Raw genomic sequence first — 21,423 nt, forward strand, 5'->3', positions numbered from 1 at the left:
CATCGATGTTGCAAACAGCAAAATCTTTCTTAGGGCTGAATAATACTCCTGTGTGTGTGTGTTTGTGTGTGTGTGTGTGTGTTTATCCAGCACTTGGGAGTGAATATGAATAAATAAATACTTATGAATAAATATACATATCTGTGTGTGTAAATATATCTGTTTATACACATTTGACATATACACAGACACATACTCCTTACCTTCTTCCCTACCTATTTAAACCAGCTTTGTTCTCACTCTTTCCTCATTCATTCCCTCCTTCAGTGATCATTTATGATGTTGGCCTCCAGTGTCTCAACTGCTCTCCATATTATTGCCCATCCTCTTTGTAAGTTGCCTGTTTGCTCCCATGGGACCCATTCGCCTGTAATCAGGTCAGCAGAACATCAGTAGCATCATAGAAATACACACCAGTTTTGACACAATCAGGATAAACCCAACTCTTTGCTTTTTCTGTGATGCAGGGCTTCAGAAAGCAATAAAATGTATTATTTGTTTTTTAATGGGCTGGTAATTGTCTGTCACTATTTAATACGAAAATACTACAAACTTAACTATTTTCTAGTCATAGTCTTCTATCATAGATAACTTCCAAACAGTTATAGACTTTTGGGGTTCATATTTATTCATAAGTATTAGATGATTGACTTTTTGTTCTTATTTTGAAACCTCTAATAATGTAAATTTTTGTTCTAATTTTGGTGGTGAAATATCTTGGGGTCCTGAGGACCTGAAACTTACATATGTCAACCTTTAAAAAGATGTAATACTTAAAAAAAATGTAATACTTTTTTCTTTTCTAGCTACATAAAGTTATACTGTCTGTGTTGAAAATACTAGGACAGATTATATCTGAGCTTTGATGTGAAACACTCTCATGAGAGGTATCATTCTCCAGAGATTTGAAATCCAGCCTTTACTTGTTTATTAAAAAAAAAAAAAAAAGAATTGGCGTATAAACAAAAGCAAAATCTATGCCTTTGTTGGTTACTAAGGGAAACAGCTTGAGGAAGTATCCTGGTCATATGTGACTGTGATTGACTTTCTGGTTTTCTTCCCTGCCAGTCTCATACTTACCTGATGGGAGTGCCCTGGAGCCTGATTACTACTTTTCCACCATCAGTTCCAGTTTCTCAGTTTCTCCTCTTTTCAATGGCATCACCTATAAGGAGTTTAATATTCCACTAGAAATGCTTCGAGAACTTTTAAACTTGGTAAGGAAAATATCCGTGGTTAAACAGAACCTGTGTATCTCAGTCAGTAAAATTGCTAGTGGTATAAGCATGGCATTTGTTTTGGTTTTTCTTTTTGTTTTGGTTTGATTTTTCATGGAGAGAGAGAGATCAGTGAGTGGTCGGGGAGGGGCAGAGGTAGACAGACAGAGAAAAGGAGAAAAGGAGAAAGAATCTCAAGCAGACTCCATGCTGAGCGTGGAGCCCAACACAGGGCTTAATCTCACAAGCCTGAGGTCAGGACCTAAGCTGAAATCAAGAGTCAGATGCTTAACTGACTGAGCCACCTGGACGCCAAACCCTGGTTGTTTGTTTGTTTGTTTGTTTGTTTTTCCAAAAGAAAAACTAGGAGTTTTTCAGTATTTCAGAATATAACTTAGAAGTCATAAATTTTTGTTGGAAGAAGGAGAGAGTAACACATGAAGTCATTTGTGTAACGTTTTCATTGACTCATTTTAGCGCTCATGTGGGAGAGGTGGGGATTCATCCCCATTTTAGAGGTGAGGCAATCAGTGCCAGATACATCAAGGATCCATCAGCCAAGGGCAGGGCTGGGACTCAGCCCAGGGAATCTGACCCCAAGTCTAGTTCCTTATTCCTCTGGACTCCCTCCCATTGGCTGATATTTTTAGATCAATACAAAACCTTTTTTTTCGTATTTGGATACCTCGGGCTGAGGCTGACCTCTGAAGTAGCATCAGAGAAGGCATTGGTGCCGTTGTCCCAATTCTGAAATAGATGGGTCTCTGATCCAGGGACTCTGAAGTTGTTATGATTGAGCTGAGTTGCTTTGAGACAGATTCAAGTGGGTAGATAAGGATAAAGATGCTATCAGGGACAGACTCTAAAAATGAGACTTTCATCTTTGAAAAGTATGAGAGGGTCTCCCTCAGTGTGGAGTGTGAACATAAATCCCTGCAGGAGCTGGTTTTAGGCTGAAGATTTAAGAAGACATTAAAGCAGGGGCACCTTGGTGGGTCAGTCGGTTGAGCATCCGACTCTTGATCTCAGCTCAGGTCTTTTTTTTTGTTTTTTTTTTTAAGATTTTATTTATTTATTTGATAGAAGACACAACAAGAGAAGGAACACAAGCAGGGGGAGTGGGAGAGGGAGAAGCAGGCTTCCCACTGAGCAGGGAGCTCAATGCGGAGCTCGATCCCAGGACCCCAGGATCATGATCCGAGCCGAAGGCAGACGCTTACGACTGAGCCACCCAAGCGCCCCTCAGCTCAGGTCTTGATCTCAGTGTCATGAGTTCAAGCCCCCAAGTTGGGCTCCATACTGGGAGGGGAGCCGACTTTAAAAAAACACAACAAAGCATGAAAGCATTGGCAATAATTAATGAGGATAGAGCCACAGTGAATTACTAAATAGCCTATAAATGTTTTTGAAGTTGCCCTCAAGAAGGAAAACTCTCCCTAAACCGCTCCTCTCTGTTAGTGTCCCAGACCAAAGGCCTGGGTGGCCTTCTCAGATGGTCAGGTAACTAACTCTTCCTAGTATCACGTCAGAAATCCCAATTGAAGGCTGCGTGTTTCACATTCTTTGATAAAGGCGGTTCTTTTTCCCAGTATGTTTTAACTTCTCAAGGTTAGCTTTTCTTCTAGGCAGTTTTTCATTTCTTCTCCTTTCATTTCCTCTATCATTGTCTCATCGGGCTCCCTGCTCAGCGGGGAGCCTGCTTCTGCCTCTGCCTGCCACTCTGTCTGCCTGTGCTCACTCTCTCTGACAAATAAATAAATAAAATCTTAAAAAAAAAAAAAGAACTACAGTTGGGGTGGCAGACAGTTTTATCAGGAGGCTCTGTGGTTGCCAGAACAGTTCATTCCTGTACTAAATGCTAGTACAGAGCATGGGTGGAAATAAGTGCTTCTATTAGAAATCTAGAATGGGTGCTGCATTTGGAGTAGCTAGGCAGCTTCCAGAGGGCTGGAGCACCAGGCCTGTAGCAAGAGGACGAGGAGGAGTCATCAGGGCCGAGGACTGGCTGGGAAGGTGTCCCTGATGTCTGGGAGGAGGTTTGGGTGCATTGTCAGTGATGCCTAGAGTCTGAATACTTTCACATCTTGGAAATGGAAATCTAATGTCAGCAAATTTGAGGGAGTTTGTTCCTTTCCCGTTTTCATGTTTTTCCACTCAAGGGCAGGAAGACAAGTTCCAAGTGATGGTAGAATTGAGGACATTTTCTGTGTTATAGTTTGATGTGAAGCCATAATGGGTATATTGTTGACCTGTCATTTCCATCTCATTTCTCATCTCATGAGCTCGTTATATGGTTTCATCTGTCAACATGATTTGTTCTTTATTAGAGGGAGCTGGCATCTCTGTCTCCCTGTGTTCATCAGGTGCCTCATGAGGTCTTGTTTCCTCTGACAGGTGAAGAAGATCGTCGAGGAGCCTGTTCTCAAATCCTTGGATGCAGTCGTAGCCAGCGTGATAGAGGTACATCTGTTCGGGTCACCATCCTGAGATCAGCCTGATGTGAGCCTGTGTGTAGAGAGAACAGGAAGAGTTTGTGGGTGGGAACTGGAGTGACAGGTTGTCAGTGAGCTTTCAGCTTAGTGTCCCCATAGTGGCCACACAGCCTTCCCCTGAGAGCTTGCTCTGTGCTGCCTCTTTTAAATCGATCACCTCACAGTGGTCTAACAGCCGCTTGGCGGTCTTTCTCCTTCTCCGGTTCCTGTAAGACAGCCAAAGATGGTGAGTTTTCAGCGAGAGGAGGGTGGTTTTTTCCATTAGAACAATATGTGGAGGTTTGGAGGGTGCAGTGGTGACCCCCCACAGGCATCTCTGAACAGCCTGAGTCTTTTGTTTTCCTCTGCCTGATGCTTAAGAGAGGGAGGAGAGGAATTCAACTGTTCCAAGTGGTGAATCATGATAAACGGTGACTCCATCTCTGTAATGCTACGTCAGGAATATAATACTCACTCAGCTGGGCCTCACCCTATAAGGCAGAGGGAGGTCCGGAGAATTTCCATGGTGTAGTCACATGTCTCTGCTCCTTCACAGGCCAACCCTAGCGCTGATCTCTATTACACCACATTCAGCGACCCTCTCTACGTGGCCATGTTCAAGATGCTGCGTGACACTCTGTACTACATGAAAGGTATGGATGGTTTGTGCCCACATGTGACTGTGGTGACACGGGGTTCCAGGCCACTGCCGCAGGTCTGTTATTCCTTCTGCCATGGTGGCTTAAAAACACGCGAGTAGGGCGCCTGGGTGGCTCAGTGGTTAAAGCCTCTGCCTTCTGCCCAGGTCATGATCCTGGGGTCCTGGGATCGAGTCCCGCATCGGGCTCTCTGCTCAGCAGGGAGCCTGCCTCCTCCTCCTCTTTCTCTCTGCCTGCCTCTCTGCCTACTTGTGATGTCTGTCAAATAAAAAAAACAAAAAAACAAAAAAAACACGCGAGTAACATGGTCACATTACTAAAATTTGGGGGAAGAAGCAAATAAGAAAGAAAAAGATCCATTCATGATCTTGCACCCATGATATCATCAATGATGGCTCCTTTGGTGGGTTTTTTCCTCAGAGGCTTTTCTGACATGGCTGTGTTGTCTTGTCATGATCACCTGATCTTGTATATAATTTAACATTTCTATTTTAGATATTTCAAAAAGTTAAAAAAAATAAGAAAATAAGGCATTTATTATAATCTGATAATAGATTATAGATAAATTATAGATTTAGATAATAGAGAAAATAGTTATCAGATTATTTATCAGATTATTATAGTTATCAGATTATTATAGTTATATAGTTATAGTTATCAGATTATTATAGTTTAGCATGTGCACACACACAAATTTAGCCTTTCCTTCTTTTGTGCATTTTTAAAATGTGTTTCCTGCTTTCTTTTATGTTATAGAATGTTCTCCATCAACATAAGTTTTGATGACCATGTAGTATTCTGTCAAGGAGAAGGTGTACTATACAAGATGTACAAGACGTACTATAATCTAGTTAGCTGTTTTCCTAATTCGGTTCCAGAAACTCCTGGGACTTTGTGTCAGGCCGGAGACCCAGCAAGTGTTAGGTTCACAAAGAAGGGTGGAAGGGACTGGCCTGTCCAACCTGACCTTCAGGTGCCCTGAGGCTTCTCTCCCCACCTGAGCCTCGTTTTGCTGGCTTCCTTGGCTTTTCTGACTTGTTCCCATCACAGGGATTCTCCTGATTTTTCCAGGCCCCAAAGATGAGAGTTGGAAAAAGCTATGAACTCTGGGTACCCCAAAGAAGCAGCCCTGTACCCAGGGAATTCTCGTCTTCAGGCAATAGCCAGTTTTCCCCTTAGCTGATAGCCCACAACCTTTTCATTTAAAACAACAACAACAACAAAAAACAAACCACTAAAGTATTTCTCACTGTTAGGGGGACCAGTTCCAGCAATGATACATCCCAGTTTCTGTGTTTCATACATTCAAGTTTTAGTATATTGACTGCTTAAAACACAGCATGGCTCTCACTTCCCTGGGAAATGCTCATTTCTTCTGAGTGCCCAGTAGTGTGTTTGCTGACAGCCAGCACAGCCTATCCAGATTCTTCCCAGTGGGCATTCTTTCCTTTCTTTCTATTTTTCTTTTCTTTTCTTTTTTTTTTTTTTTTTTTTTGAGAGATCGAGCGAGAGCGCAGCATGCCTCTGTGTATGTATGTGAGCAGGTGGGGAGGGCCAGAGGGAGAGAGAAAATCTTAAGCAGGGGCTTGACTTCATGACACTGAGATCATGACCTGAGCTGAGATCAAGAATTGGACGCCTAACTGACAGCCACCCAGGCGCTGCCCCCGCAGTGGGCATTCTTACAGCCAAAGGAGCCGGTAGCAGACCTACTCCTTTTGGGTTCCTGTTAGAGTGGGAGAGACCATAGGGTTACTGCCTGAACTTTTGTGGTTTGTTTCCACCCACAATGCCTGCTGTCTTTCCCACAGACCTCCCAACCTCCTTTGTGAAGGAGATCCATGATTTTGTACTGGAGCAGTTCAACACGAGCCAGGGGGAGCTCCAGAAGATTCTGCATGATGCCGACCGGGTCCACAATGAACTGAGCCCCCTCAAGCTTCGTTGCCAGGCAAACGCCGCCTGTGTGGACCTCATGGTGTGGGCCGTGAAGGACGAGCAGGGTGAGCATCGCCCCTGCCATGCCCCAGATGTCCGGTGTCCTGTCCTCAGGTTGAGGAAACTGGACACGGGAGGAGGTGATGGCCAAGGCCACAGGGACTGTGTGTTCTCTTCCTTGTTTCTTGATGGTTCTTTAGGCTTTTATGTGGAGAAGTGGGAGGTCTGTGCTGGAGGAAAAGGTGCTTGTCTAGGGTGTACAGCAGAATGGGAAGTGTGTGGAAGACTGTGGATGGCTGCCATGTGCAGAGCACTAGGATGAGAGGCTCAGGGCCAGCAGAGAGGAGAGGGCAGTCCCTCACCACATGGGCTGGTGTCTTCTCACAACAGCAGAGATGGAGCAGAGATGAAGTTTCAGTTAAGGACGCCTGACTGCCTGTAAATACTTTCTGGTGTAGCCACTCATTATTAATAAAGTCTGCAAAAACTATGCCCATGGGCATTTAATTGTATGATTAATTGGTGAACAAGTATTTTGTAAATATTGGCCTTTGCTAATTGTTCATCCCCTCCTCTCATTTTGATGTTAGGTGCTGAAAATCTTTGCATCAAGCTCTCCGAGAAGCTACAGTCTAAGACGTCCAGCAAAGTCATCATTGCTCATTTGCCCTTGCTTATCTGCTGTCTGCAGGTGAGTCTCACTGACACTGGCGAGGCTTTGGTCCCGTCAACCAGGGGAATCTTCTTGTTATATCTTTTAGGCTCTGGTTGGCATGCCAGCAGCACAACCTGAGCTGTTGTCTCTAGGAACTTGAACCAGAGCCTGCTGTGGACACAGTTCATCATTGAGTGGGGGGCTGCTGCTGACAGTGTGCCAGGGATTTCTGTGATTTCCAGGAGCAGCTAAGTCTGTGGAGAGGCCACTCTGTGTCTACTGGGCCATTCCCACGACCACAGGCTAAGTGCTGAGGACACCTCCCAATGTCTGCAGTGCCGGCTCTGCTCTCAGAGACTCTTACCCGGCCAACTGACCAATCCCGATAACCATATCTGCCCTTGTTCAGAAATCATGTTGTGTATCCTTTCTTCCCTAAATTTGCTTCCAAAAGGAATGGACATACTTTAGCAATATATCTCCCTATTAGGCTAAGCAGAGCCTAGACCATGCTCCTTTCCTCTTTTTCTGCCCCGTGAGCAAAGTGGCCCTGAATGTTTTGACCTTGGAAGTTTCTGGTCCCCAATTCAGGTGTCGGAAAGGTTGGGCATCTGTTGCTTGGGCCTGCTCAGCTGGCTACAGCCTGTGTTGTATGATGGCTTGATGGTGTGTTGCAGGGTCTGGGCCGCCTGTGTGAGAGGTTCCCGGTGGTGGCGCATTCAGTGACGCCGTCTCTGCGGGACTTCCTGGTTGTCCCGTCTCCTGTGCTGGTGAAGCTCTATAAGTGCCACAGTCAGTACCACACAGGTAACAGATGGCTGTACCCAAAGCCACCTCTCCAGCTCCTAAATCCCATGTGGCCCTGAGGGTCCAAGGAAAGGACCACATGACCTTGTGTGCCAGCCTACCATGGTTTCGTGACTGAGAGATTGTGGCTGGGCTGTGCGCCCTGCCCTGTTCTTGGGCTCATTCCTCCTTTATGCCTTTCTTCATGGCTTTCCATACATGACCCCATCTGGCTCCATTTCTTTCCTTCCTCCACCCTCCCTGGCATATACTCCTGCTACCACTGAGGGGTCTTCTAGTCCCACTTGGTTTTTGGCTCCTTCCATCACTGAGATGGTCTAAAGTGAGAGTCCAGCATGTTCCAGACACTGGTCAGGAGCTCTCCATGCTGGATCTCAGCTGGGTCTCAGCTAGTCCCTATTCCTGCCTCGTGAGTGTATTATCACGTTTCTATGACAAGGACATGGGCTCAGAGCAAATCTGGCCACCCGTAACCATTAGCGTTCATTAACACCTGCTTCCTCCTGGGTCTCTAATGTTGTATTGCTCATCCCACCCCGTCAGTTCCGTGAAGGTGGGTGCTTTGTCCTCTCCCTTCAGATGAAGAAACCCAACCTCCAAGCAGGTGAAAGACTTTTCCCTGGACCCTGGGACAAGGAGGGGTTTCTGTGGCTCTACAGCTCCTGCTCTCTACTCACCCCCCACCCGTACTATTTTCGTGCACATCAGCTAGGTAATCTTCAGGGACAGGACCAAGGCTCACACTTGGGGCTGAGTACCTGTGGGTGTTCATCAGGACTTTCAAACCATTTCTTAAGAAATCGCTGTGTTACTCATTTATTGCTTTGCAACCTGAACATTCTTCCTTTTGTTTAAACATGTTAATTTCATCCTTTCTGTTCTCACTTTTGTTGCCGAAATGTTTGGTCAAATCATTTTAGAGGGGTTGTTTCATAAGGTAAAAGTGATCAGCATATTATTTTGGTTTTGAATTATTGACAAGGGGATGGAAAATGACAGGTTTAACCAGATGCATACTTGAATTTTTACATTTAGTTGCTGGCAATGATATAAAAATCAGTGTAACCAATGAGCATTCTGAGTCAACTCTAAATGTCATGTCGGGAAAGAAGACCCAACCCTCCATGTATGAGCAGCTCCGGGACATTGCCATTGACAACATCTGCAGGTGGGAGACTGGCCAGAGGGATACGTAACCTGGGGAGGAAGGGAAAAAGTTTCAGATAAAATTACTAAAAAGTGAGAAATGTTCATAATTTTTTAAAGCTTGTTTTGGACTATTGTAAACCTACATCCGATTTTAAAAGAGAGATTATTGCATATTTTTTAATGATATTTTAAAGAAGATTTCTCCATTTATTTTAGAGAGAGAGAGAGAGAGAGCGCACACACATGTGTGCACAGGAGGGAGGGGCAGAGGAAAAGGAGAGAGATTCTCAAGCAGACTCTGTGCTCAGTGCAGAGCCTGATGTGGGGCTCAATGTGGAGCTTGATCTCATGATCCCAAGCTCATGACCAGATCCGAAATCAAGAGTCAGATGCTTAGCCGACTGTGTCACCCAGGCACCCCACATTTTTTTTTTTTTAAGATTTTATTTATGTCGGGTGCCTGGGTGGCTTAGTGGGTTAAGCCGCTGCCTTCGGCTCAGGTCATGATCTCAGGGTTCTGGGATCGAGTCCCGCATCGGGCTCTCTGCTCAGCAGGGAGCCTGCTTCCCTCTCTCTCTCTCTGCCTGCCTCTCTGCCTACTTGTGATCTCTCTCTGTCAAATGGATAAATAAAATCTTTAAAAAAAAAAAAAAGATTTTATTTATGTTGAGGCACCTGGGTGGCTCAGTGGGTTAAAACCTCTGCCTTCAGCTCAGGTCATGATCTCAGGGTCCTGGGATCGAGCCCCGCATCGGGCTCTCTGCTCAGCGGGGAGCCTGCTTCCCCCTCCTCTCTCTCTGCCTTCCTCTCTGCCTACTTGTGATCTCTGTCTGTCAAATAAATAAATAAAATCTTTTTTTAAAAAAAGATCTAAATGTTTATAAAAAAAATTTTAAAAAATTTTATTTATGTTGAGAGAGAGAGCATAAGCTGGAGGGGGTGTGGGAAGAAGGGCAGAGGGAGAGGAAGAAGCAGACTCCCTGCTGAATAGGGAACCCGATGCAGGGCTTGATCCCAGGACTTACTGGGATCATGACCTGAGCCGAAGGCAGATGCTTTAACTGACTGAGCCACCCAGGCACCCCTATTTTTTTTTTTTTTTTAAATACGGCTTGTTTTTCTTTTCCTGATCATAAACGTAATTTAAAAATGGGAATATAGAAAAAATGGAAAGAGTTATCAATCAGCCTATCATCCAGAGTGACGACACCTTGTCACATTTTCTGTTTTTTTTTGTAATTTTTAGCATAAGGGACGGATTTTATATGATTGAGTGTCCTTGCTGCCCAGGCTTCTGCTATGTGAACTCTTGCACTCCAAACTCAGAAACCACATACATTCTAATTTATATGAAAATGTATCTCTCCCTCTGAATTCTGGCTCCATGCTCTCAGAAGCCCCATCAAGAGAATACGACGGCCCTTTTCTGTCAGCCAGATGCTCTTCTCTGACTCTGGCACGGGAGCCAAACAGATACAGAAAGCAAGAGATGCCTGAAAAGATTTTGTGTCTTCATGGGCTTTTAAAATTACCCCTTTTCTTTAGAAAATAAATTTTTCTTCCTACTAGTAAAACCTTGGTATATCATATAATACTCCCTGTCTTGGGACCATCTATCTTGAGCCAGTTACTGTAACTTTTGTTAAGGAACAGTTCTGGAAATTTTAAATTGGAATCAGGGTGAGTGTAACATTCTGAAGTAAACTGTTCTGGTCAAATAATGAAGTTACTGTTTCTGACTGAGATATTTATCAAGTGGGCAAAATCTGCAGCAGTTCTTTGAATTCATTCTGTGTAATGACTTTCATTCAGATTTCTGGGGAAAAAATGCTCAGAGCAGTTCTTTAAACTCTTGTAGACCTGACAAAGAGTCAAAAAACCAGAAACAAAACACTCATCTGTTGTTCTGATGCCCCGTGCCATGTGGGTTTCCTCACTGTCCAGGTGCCTGAAAGCTGGCTTGACGGTGGACACGGTGATCGTGGAGGCCTTCCTGGCCAGCCTCTCCAACCGGCTCTACATCTCCCAGGAGAGTGACAAGTATGTCTCATCCCCAAAGGGCAGCCAGTTGTTCTCAGCAGGCCTGGGTTGGGGTGGGGGGCCTGGTATCTCGCACGTCTGTGCTTCTTACTTGCAGAGCGTGGAGTCATGCATCAGGTCTGTCCCCCAATTTCAGGTGAAACGCACCTTAGAATGTTGATCCTGGACTACTCTTTGGGAGCAGAGAAAGATCTGTGTCGTACTGAGTAGAGCCAGAGACTTTATGTTTCTACCGGAAGTAAGGATTCCAGGCAGTCACTGTCTGATGACCGCTTCATCTGACAGATTTTGGTAACCTTGAGGTCCAGGCTGTAGCTTCTGGGCTTCATTTCACAGAGGACTGTTCCGAGGATGCTTCTCTTTCTCCCCACACAGGGACGCTCACTTGATTCCTGACCATACCATCCGAGCCTTGGGACACATTGCGGTGGCCCTGAGGGACACCCCAAAGGTCATGGAGCCAATTCTGCAGATCCTGCAGCAGAAATTCTGCCAGCCCCCCTCCCCCCTTGATGTGCTCATCATTGACCAGCTGGGCTGCCTGGTTATCACCGGAAACGTAAGGCAGGACCTACGGTAAAACCCACTACCCTCTGCAAGCGTTGTTACTTTGACTATCAGGAGTGCAAAAATAGATTAAATTTACCCTGCAGATGAGTTAAATGCTCACAGCTCTCCTGACAGTGAATAGGGAGATTTTTTTCCAAGTAACAGGGAATAGAGTGATGGCTACCTAAGTGCTGGGAAAAGGGGGTTTAAACTCATTTTCTTGTTGATGTTAATAACATGTAATAGAATTTAAGTTGAAACCATTTCCCTTTTAGCTTTTGAAGTTTGCTGAAAGCTTTAGGAATGGATGCCCTTGATGTTCTTTTGGGCCTTTATGGTCCATACATTCCAGAAGCTTTTGCTCTGAATGATGGTAGAGGGGCCTTTTCCATGTTCCAAGGAAGGGCTTTCATGGGAAGTCATGCCATGGTAACCGTGTCCCTCACTCTCTTCCAGCAATACATTTATCAGGAAGTGTGGAATCTCTTCCAGCAGATCAGCGTGAAGGCCAGCTCTGTTGTGTACTCAGCCACTAAAGATTACAAGGATCATGGCTACAGGTAATTCAGTAGACCTCGTTGTCACTCTAGATTATGACAGTTTTCAGCGCCCTTTAAAAGTGTGAGGTTTGGGGATTTGTCTTTTGAATAAACATTTTTCCTACAAAAGCAGTATGTGTTACAAATCAGCACATGCACAAGCAGGAAATGAGCAAGTGCCACTGGGAGCTGAGCATCTCAGTGTCATTACCTCAGACCCTCCCTGACAACAAAGTGTCCACCCAGCCAGTAGGCTTTTTTATGTACCAGTGCATTAGCCATGCCATTAACCTTCTTCCATGTGCCACCTCTAATGGCTGCGGAGTGTCCCATCATAGAGCAGCACTGAGATCTAATCAGTCCCTAGCTCGGAGGTGTGGTAGTTTGCCAGGTTTCCCTCTGGTAAGCGCTACATCGAACGATCTAATAGCTGTGTATCTGTGAGTGTCTCTGACGCTTTCTTCAGGATAGATTCAGAGAGGTGGGATTTGGAGGGTCGGAAGGAATGGACATTTTTCATCCTCAGATGTTTGATATTTGTGTAAAGTTTGGCCAGTTTTCCTGGCAGACTAAGTTATGCTTCCTTGCCTGTTCCTTGCCCCTACTGTGAATGCCTTGAGGGCAGGGTCATGTTTTTCCACATCGGGAGGATCTCACAAGAGTTTGACAGACCTAGGGAAGAAAGGGGCAGGGAGGAAGACATGTGCCCCTTTGTTGGCATTTCTTTTCTCTCCTTCTGACCTTTACGTGCAGGGCTCATTCTGAGGTTCTTTCCAACTCACATTAGTGGTTGGAAGTGTGGCTGTGTGACCTTTGAAAAAGATCACCCTCTCTGTGCCTTTGTTTCTTCATCTGTCATCTGTCAAATGAACACCTGTCTCCATTTGTGTGGGTAATTGAGATCATGTACAGGAAAGCTCTTGATGAATTCACACTCTTGCCGGTGTCATTCCTTTGCCTTCTTACTGCCTCCATTTCAAGCCCAGGCTACTAGAACAGCCTGAGGACTGGTTTAGGGAGGCATTCAGCTCCTTTCCCCTTTATCCATCTATCCATCCATCTCTGGTCTCTGTGAAGAAACTGACTCACAGACCAAAACACCTCTTTCCCTCATTGCTTCCTTGTCCTGAAGTGACTCCTGCACCTCCTTGGTCCTCACACCTTCCCCTCCTTGTCTTTGCTCCTGCTGTTTTCCTTCTGACCCTTGACTCCATCTTGCTGCCATATGCAGTACTCGGCCTTCTCCATGCCTACCAGTTCTTCAACTTCTTACTCCACCTCCATAAAGTCTTACCGCCACCAGAAGTGGTTTGTCTTCTTCCTCACCAGTGGAGGCTTTTACTGCCATTCGTTTGCCCTTACCTCCCAGGATTTCACGTGTCTGTGAAAAGGGTGTGCTGTTTGCTGGGAGATTTCTGGGGGCCAGGCAATGCGCCCAGTGCTTCATGTGAAGTGTTTCATTCATCCTACACCCTGTGAGGAGGGAATCTATTATTCTTGTTTTATTTGGTAGGAAACTGAGGCTCAAAGATGAGCCACTCACCTGAGGTCATCCAGCATAGAAGTGGCAGGCTCTGGCTGCCCCCACAGAAGTCTGGCCAGCCTTGCTGGTTTGCTGTGACTCTCTGGTCAGCTTTGTATCCAGGGATTACCTGTACTAGCACTGTCCTAATACAGGTTCTCCCAGGGCCACTGAGTGCTTCCTGAGTGCCTGATGTGAACTAATACTAGCATCAGTCCTATGGTGGAGGCAGTGTGGGGAAGAAGCTGATCGTCACAGGAAAGTTTCATGGGTGGTAATAGTGAATTAAGGCTTCCTATAATTTGAGAACTTATAGGAATTTAGCTATGTAGTAGGCTTTCAACACTCAGAAGTGTCCTGAGATCTTCACAAGTTCTATAAGTGTGGATTCCTGGACCCCAGGCAGTTCCCCGAGGCCCTTAATGCATGTCAGGAGAGGTTAAAGCCATTTCTGTAGCAGCTGACTGTCCTTTAGGGAGCTGGCATTCACAGAGACACTCATCCCCTCTGGAAGGCTCCTTCATTCACAGGCACTGAGGGGTGTGATGAGGCAGGAGTCAGCTGGCCTCACCCTTGCAGTCCAGACCCTGTGTTGTAGCAGCTGTCATTTCTCTCCCCACCAGGCACTGCTCCCTGGCGGTGATCAATGCCCTGGCCAACATCGCAGCCAACATCCAGGATGAGCACCTCGTGGACGAGCTGCTCATGAACCTGCTGGAGCTGTTTGTGCAGCTGGGGCTGGAGGGAAAGCGGGCCAGCGAGCGGGCCAGTGAGAAGGGGCCTGCCCTGAAGGTAGGGAGGGAGGGAGGGCGGTCCCCCGGGGGCATCTGGTAAACAGCAAGAACAAAGGTTCTTTCTCGGGGCTGCTGGCAAGTGTTCGGAGAGGGTGGCTTTCTTGTAGAACCATGACTGGCTCATGGCAGCTACCTCCCCCGGCCCAGGGTGGTAAGTGACAGCAGCCTAGTGTGTACCCCCAAACCTCCTCTCTTCCTTTTCTCGGCTATCATGAAGCCAGGGGGTGGAGGCCTTCATCAGAACACAGTGACAACATGAGAAGGGCCAGATCTGACCTAATCTGGGCCATCCAGGGAGACAGGTCCATGGGGACAGATAAAATGACAGGTCTTGAGCCTCCAAAGAGACAGACTGGGGAGGTTGAGGCAGGTTAACCCCCCTACCCCATCATGTCCTCTTTGACCTGTCATGTTGGTGCCATTCTCTCTACCAGAGTCTCCGCCTTCATCCTCCTTTGTCTTTTCCTCGTACCTTCCTTCGCCAGACAGTTACTGTTTGCCTACTGTGTGCCTAGTCAAGGGTCAGCCGACCTTCTCTAAAGGGCCAGATTATACTTATTTTATGCTCTGTGGGCCATAGAGTCTCTTTTGCAACTACTCAGCTCTGTCCCGGTAGCATAAAGCCAGTTAAAGAATGGGCGGCTGTGCTCCCATAACTCTATTTCCAAGAACTCTATTTCCAAGAACAGGTGTGGGTCAGATTTGGCCACGGCCAAATCTTTCTTCACCCTTGTTCTAGGTGCTGGGGTTACGGAAGTGAACCGACAGACAAGGAGCCTGCTCCTGCAGACAGCAAAGCCAAAACAGGGCAGTGTGGAGAGGAGCACTTTAGATCAGGCTGTGTGACGACCTGAGGATGTGACAGCTAATTGGAAACTGAATGAAAAGGAGCTTTTAGCCCTCTGTGTGAAAATCTTGGCTAAGGGGGAAATAGCTGGTGCGAGAAGGGGTCCTAAGAGCCTTTGCTCTAACTCAGCTTTGCTCTGCTAAACCCCTGGACAGTGATCTCCCAGGATGGTGCACAGCTAGGCCATCCTGATGCACAAGGGACAGAGGCATCTGTCGTGCCTAGTGGGGCCTTGGGCATCGGGAAGTGAGGGCTGCTCAGAGATGAAGGGAGACACTTGGCAGCCGAAAAAGCAGAGGCTGTGATGTGTCCAAGGGGTGTTTCAGGAGTCGTTCTTCTTGCCTCCCCTGGAAATTGTATTTCAGGGCCCAGAAGGACGCTCCTGGACTCAAGGGCTGCTCCTCTCTGCCTGCTCTTGCTACAAGTTTACATTCTCAAGACTCTGGATGTAATGCTTCATTCATGGGCTGGGAGTGAGGGTTGTGGCCCCGACAGTGCAGGGAGCCCTTTTCTACCTTCCAGGTGCAGAGCTGTGAATCCTCTTCTTTGCAGAATAGTTCCTGTTTGCGATCATGGAGGGAACAGCCCAGTGTTTACTGAGCAACTGCTATGCTTTCCCCCTAAGATGGGGCCTCAGAGAATAAGGGGACTTGCAGAATCTGTGAGAGGGGGTTGGCCAACATGTGCCTCAATGAAGACAAAGAGCCATGATTATAAATTAAGAAATGGCAATTCTTGGAATGCCTGGTTGACTCAGTCGGTTAAGCAGCTGCCTTCAGCTCCGGTCATGATCCCAAGGTCTTGGGATCAAATTCTGCATTGGGCTCCTTACTCAGCGGGGAGCCCACTTCTCTGCCTGTTTCCCCTGTTTGTGCATGGTCTTTCTCTGACAAATAAGTAAAATCTTAAAAAAGAGAGAGAGAGAGAGAAAGAAACAACAGTTCTTCCCAGTCATCGCATATCTGGGAAGCCGTTAGTTTCCAGAGAGGAGGAGGCAGGGCTTGAGATTCTGTCCCCATGGCTGAGCGGCTGTAGGGTTTTGGCAAGCTACTCACACCCCGTTTTCTCCCCCAGAGATTTAGTTATTACATATGAAATGCTTGGAATTGCCTGGCATGCAGTTGGTGCTCAATGCACTTGGCTGCTGCTATTAATAGAAAAAATCAACTGAATGTGCTGAAGTGAGAGAGCTTCTAGAACTGAGGCTTATCGGTGTGCACTATAGTTTATAGACTTATTTGTGTGTCCAACCAGGGAACCTACCTTTTAATAGTTATTTCTTATGTAATCCCCAAATTTTCCATAACTTGAAAAGAATAGATGTTTGTTATAGAAAAGATGCAGAAATGTTAACTGATAAAGTAAAAAGCACCCATAATTCCTCTACTCAGATGTACTCATTACTGACATTTTTAAAAAAAGATTTTATTTATTTATTTGAGAGAGAGAGAAGGAGATGGAGAGCACAAGTGTGGGGTAGGGTGGGAGGAGGCAGAGGGAGAGGGAGATGCAGGCTTCCTCCTGAGCAGGGAGCCCAAAGCAGGGCTCAATCACAGGACCCTGAGATCTGAGCTGAAGGCAGATGCTAACTGACTGAGCCACCCAGGCGTCTCTCATCATTGACATTTTGATAGACTTCCTCCTAGATTTTTTTTATGGAAATATATTTATTTTATTTTTTTTTTAAGATTTTTTATTTATTTATTTGTCAGAGAGAGCGAGGGAGAGAGAGTGAGCAGGCAGACAGAATGGCAGGCAGAGGCAGAGGGAGAAGCAGGTTCCCTGACGAGCAAGGAGCCCGATGCGGGACTCGATCCCAGGACGCTGGGATCATGACCTGAGCCGAAGGCAGCTGCTTAACCAACTGAGCCACCCAGGCATCCCGAAATATATTTATTTTAAATAATCAGGATTATATCATTGAATACTCTGAAATCCTGATTTTTTTTTCCATTTAAAATTTGCTGTGGGCACTTTCCAAAGTGACTAGATATTTTTCAGAAAGGTATCTTTTTTTTTTTTTCTGAAAGATTTTATTTATTTATTTGACAGAGAAAGACACAGCAAGAGAGGGAACACAAGCAGGGGTAGTGGGAGAGAGAGAAGCAGGTTTCCCACTTAGCAGACAGCCTGATGCAGGACTCTATCCCAGGACCCTGGGATTACGACCTGAGCCGAAGGCAGACGCTTAACGACTGAGCCACCCAGGCACCCAGAAAGTTGTCTTTTTAATACCTGTGTGGTATTTAATTTTACATGGGTACCATAACTTATATAATCATTCTACTGTTTGGCATGTTTCCATTTTTTTGGTATTAAAATGATGTTGGGGCACCTGGGTGGCTTAGTCAGTTAGGCATCTGACTCTTGATCTCAGCTCAAGTCTTAATCTCAGGGTCACGAGTTCAAGCCTTGCATTGGGATCCACACTGGGTGTGGAGCCTACTTTTTTTTTTTTTTTTTAAAGATTTATTTATTTATTTATTTGACAGATAGAGATCACAAGTAGGCAGAGAGGCAGGCAGAGAGAGAGGAGGAAGCTGCTGAGCAGAGAGCCTGATGCGGGGCTCGATTCCAGGACCCTGGGATCATGACCCAAGCCGAAGGCAGAGGCTTTAACCCACTCAGCCACCCAGGCATCCCGTGTGGAGCCTACTTTAAAGAAAAAAATGATATTGAGTGAACGTGTTTATATATTGCTATCTATATATCTCATTATTTCTCTGAAATTAACATTATGTCTTTTTTTAATGAAAGGAACTCATGCTTTCAATGACTCAATTCTTTTACTTTCTAGGCTTCTAGCAGCGCAGGGAACTTGGGTGTACTCATTCCTGTAATTGCTGTGGTGAGTATTAATTAATTGAGTAGTTTTAAACTTCAGATACTGTGCTTACATTTTAGTGTTGCCTGGTGGTACACAGCAAATTTCTTAGCAAAATGCTCTTTGGAGACCCAATGATTGTGTACATGTGGCTGTGTTTCTGCTGCCACCAGCTGTTCTGTGACCGTCTCACTGGTATGTGCCTGCTGTGGTCACACCCCCACTCCCATTCTCCGTGCTCTGCCGGAACCTCCTCACCAGTTGACTAGGAAACACACTTTGGTTCTCTCTTGTGTGGCTCCCAGAGCTGAGGTGTGGCTCCAGGTTCGTCCTGTGTCTTATGCCCTGCTCCGGTGCCTTTGACTAATGGTGGGCAGGCTCTGCTTCTATCCCCATCCTGGTCCCACAGGGGACACGAGGGGCTGGTTATACTTTGGAGCACAGCCCCACCCACCACCATGGTGGCGGCTCACAGTCTAGGCCCTGTCCTGTGCCACAACACTCTTCATCTTGCCTTGTCTCAACCTGCAGCCTTTTCTTCCCAAATGACCTTTGTAGAAGTTGTTTTCCCTTTTCTCAGTTGTTCCCAGCTGCCACTCCTAAGCCACGGCCCCAGGTTCTAATATTTGTTTTCATCTGTGATTCTCTAACTTCCACTAAACCTACTTTCTGGTTAAGCGTTCCTTCTGCCTTCCAGTTCCTTCCCACCTTTCCCCAACCCCCGTAGTTCGAGTCTTGAGCACTCACACATGTGTCCCTTCACATGGAATACCAGAGGGGTTGACCTCTGAGCTGTCAGGGTGACCCAGGGCTGTAGAGGTCAGGCAGGTGGCTGTAGAGGTCTAGGCACCTCTCCTGATCTCAGTTTCTGTTCTTACTGCAGTCTGGGTGTTCCGATCATTTGGAATCGGTGCACTTTAGGGTCTGATTTTAGCTGGCCAAGGTGGGTGAAAATGGGAGCTGACTGGTTTATTATCATTTGCCTTTAAGATGTCACAGATTGTACTTTGTGGAGCATTCTGCCTCCATTCACCTTCCTTCAGCTTGTCCTTTTCTTTCCTGATCCCCTGCCCTGTAAGTGACTGATTCTGGAGCAGAAGACGAGTTGCTTGTTCCCCTGCTGCATCTGTGTCAGGATAGTCTCCTTTGCCTGAGTGTGCTGGAGGGGGTGGGGGGCGGGCTTCAAGTCTGCCCGTGCCCTCATTGCCTTCCTGTACTGGTGACTCTTCCCTCTCCCCTGGGGACCTTAACCACCTTCACACCTGCGATCAGGTGCCTCCCATAGGCTCTGAGGATTTGAGAACGGCCAGGACTCTCTGCTGCCGTATTTTTCATCACTGTGTCCGTTGGTTTTTTTAAAACATAAACTTTTTCACTTTATACTTAGTATTGGTTAGTGTACAGTTGTGTTTTAGAAGTACCATGGTACATGGATTCTTTGTTTGGCCTGGAGGGAAAAGTGAGGGGCATAAAGTCCATGGCACTCTCTCAGACCGTCTGAGGGGAGAGGGGCCAGCAGCAGGCTCCAAGAGAGAGCAGATTTTGGCAGCCTCGGGGCTTGTCTGGGGTGACACTTGAATCCCTGAATTCTGGTGAGTTCGAACACCAGAGTTCTCTGACCCGTGTGCCTGTGAGCTTTCAAGCATGTGTAGCTGTTGTCATTTAGAGTTTAGTAACTGCATAGAAGAAATTGCAGGGGGCACTTTGCACTTTCTGGGAGTAGTGACCGATGAGATTGGCTGGGAACACATAGGTGTTCAGGTCACGGAGGCCAGGGTTGGACTCCTGGTCCTGTGCATGGGATCCTGGGTGAGCGTCACAACCTCTCTGTGTCTGCTCTGCCCATAAAGCTTCTTGAAAAGATGAAGATGAGGCTCTGAAGTGCCCAGCTGGGTCAGTGTCAGCATGACTGTTAGCAACTATAGGCAAGCACACACTGACTTAAAATACTTTGTTTACTCCATTGCAGTGACCTTTTACATGAATAGAATAAGTATTGTAGTCTTAACAAAAGTTAATGGTTATATTATGGGGGAGGAAACAAATATTTGATTCTATTGCTCAACAAAGAGCACAGAGAATCATGGGATCTTACATTTGCCTTCTGGTTTGCCCCTTGGACCCTCTAGGAGAAACTAGTTTCTAACTTTTTTTTTTTAATCTTTTCTTTCTTTCCTTTCTTTTGGAAGAAGATACTCTGTTTTGGATCTTTTGATGATTAAGTGTCTCCCGGTATTTTGTTCAGTGGAAGTGCCAGTGGGTTTGAGGCAGGAAATCTGGGTGTCTGTCCATATGCAGCTTATCAGTGACTTCTCAGTGACTTTAGGAGCCTGGAGGGCATCACAGGAGACTGAGTCATATGATTTCTAAGGCTCCTTCAGTAGGTTTGGTGATCTTTGACCTGCAACTTTGTAGAATAGTGTCTCTTCAGAAGTAACACTGATTGGGCGCCTGGGTGGCTCAGTGGGTTAAGCCGCTGCCTTCGGCTCAGGTCATGATCCCAGGTCCTGGGTTTGAGCCCCACATTGGGCTTTCTGCTCAGCAGGGAGCCTGCTTCCTCTTCTCTCTCTGCCTGCCTCTCTGCCTACTTGTGATTTCTCTCTGTCAAATAAATAAAATCTTTAAAAAAAAAAAAGAAGTAACACTGATTAAATCGCTTTTCTTAATGTCTAGCCCTTTAGTTAATCAAGCACCAGAAAGGGTGTCTAATGCTTAAGAGTCCTGTGTGTTCCCCTGTTGTAAACTAGTGATTTGCCAAGCTGCGCCTCCTGCTCAGAAAACACTTGTGCACTTCACTTAGAGCTCGTTTACCTGTGCCGCTGGTAATTTTTGTGGCCTTGGACAAGTTACTTATTCTCTCAGTGCCTATAAAGTTAGGTTTGTGGACTAACAGGGTTTAGGTCATGAACTCCTTTGAAACCCTTGCCCTCTCCTTCCATAGAAATGCATCTCTTAACAAAGTTTTGAATTTATTCTCCGGAAGTTGAGTGGGAAAAACCCGCCCAGGGCCCCCCAGTCAAGAACCCCTGGGCTAGATACTCTCTCAAAGATAGTAACAAAGGATGCCTGGGTGGCTTAGTCAGTTAAACGGCTGCCTTCAGCTCAGGTCATGATCCCAGAGTCCTAGGATCAAGTCCTTCCTACCTTGGGCTCCCTGCTCAGCGGGGACCCTGCTTCTCCCTCTGCCTGCTGCTCCTCCTGCTTGTACTCACTCATTCTCTCACTCTTGCTCTCTCTCTGACAAATAAATAAATAAAACCTTAAAAAAAAAAAAAAGATAGTAACAAGAAGCCCTTATCTAGCTTATGCTAAGCACCAAGCGCTGATGTAAATCCCTTCCAGTCATTAACTCACCTAATCCTTACAATAGCTCTGCAAAGTAGGTGCTGTTATTATCCCTATTTTTCTTTAG

At 46.1% G+C, this 21,423-nt stretch overlaps 1 protein-coding gene across 1 annotated transcript in view; it reads left to right on the forward strand.

The window, feature by feature from the left end:
• The window catches only part of PI4KA (phosphatidylinositol 4-kinase alpha), a 123,026-nt gene that overhangs the window by 39,004 nt on the left and 62,599 nt on the right, over positions 1–21,423 (forward strand). Inside the window, exons 8-19 of the mRNA XM_047698289.1 lie at positions 1,069–1,217; positions 3,612–3,677; positions 4,245–4,341; positions 6,159–6,350; positions 6,876–6,976; positions 7,618–7,747; positions 8,783–8,915; positions 10,841–10,936; positions 11,312–11,495; positions 11,942–12,045; positions 14,170–14,338; positions 17,985–18,035. Of these exons, the coding sequence (XP_047554245.1) occupies positions 1,069–1,217; positions 3,612–3,677; positions 4,245–4,341; positions 6,159–6,350; positions 6,876–6,976; positions 7,618–7,747; positions 8,783–8,915; positions 10,841–10,936; positions 11,312–11,495; positions 11,942–12,045; positions 14,170–14,338; positions 17,985–18,035 (1,472 nt within the window). The remainder of the gene's footprint in view (positions 1–1,068; positions 1,218–3,611; positions 3,678–4,244; positions 4,342–6,158; positions 6,351–6,875; positions 6,977–7,617; positions 7,748–8,782; positions 8,916–10,840; positions 10,937–11,311; positions 11,496–11,941; positions 12,046–14,169; positions 14,339–17,984; positions 18,036–21,423) is intronic.

Source organism: Lutra lutra, chromosome 12 (genome assembly GCF_902655055.1).
Source record: "Lutra lutra chromosome 12, mLutLut1.2, whole genome shotgun sequence".
NCBI lineage: Eukaryota > Metazoa > Chordata > Mammalia > Carnivora > Mustelidae > Lutra > Lutra lutra.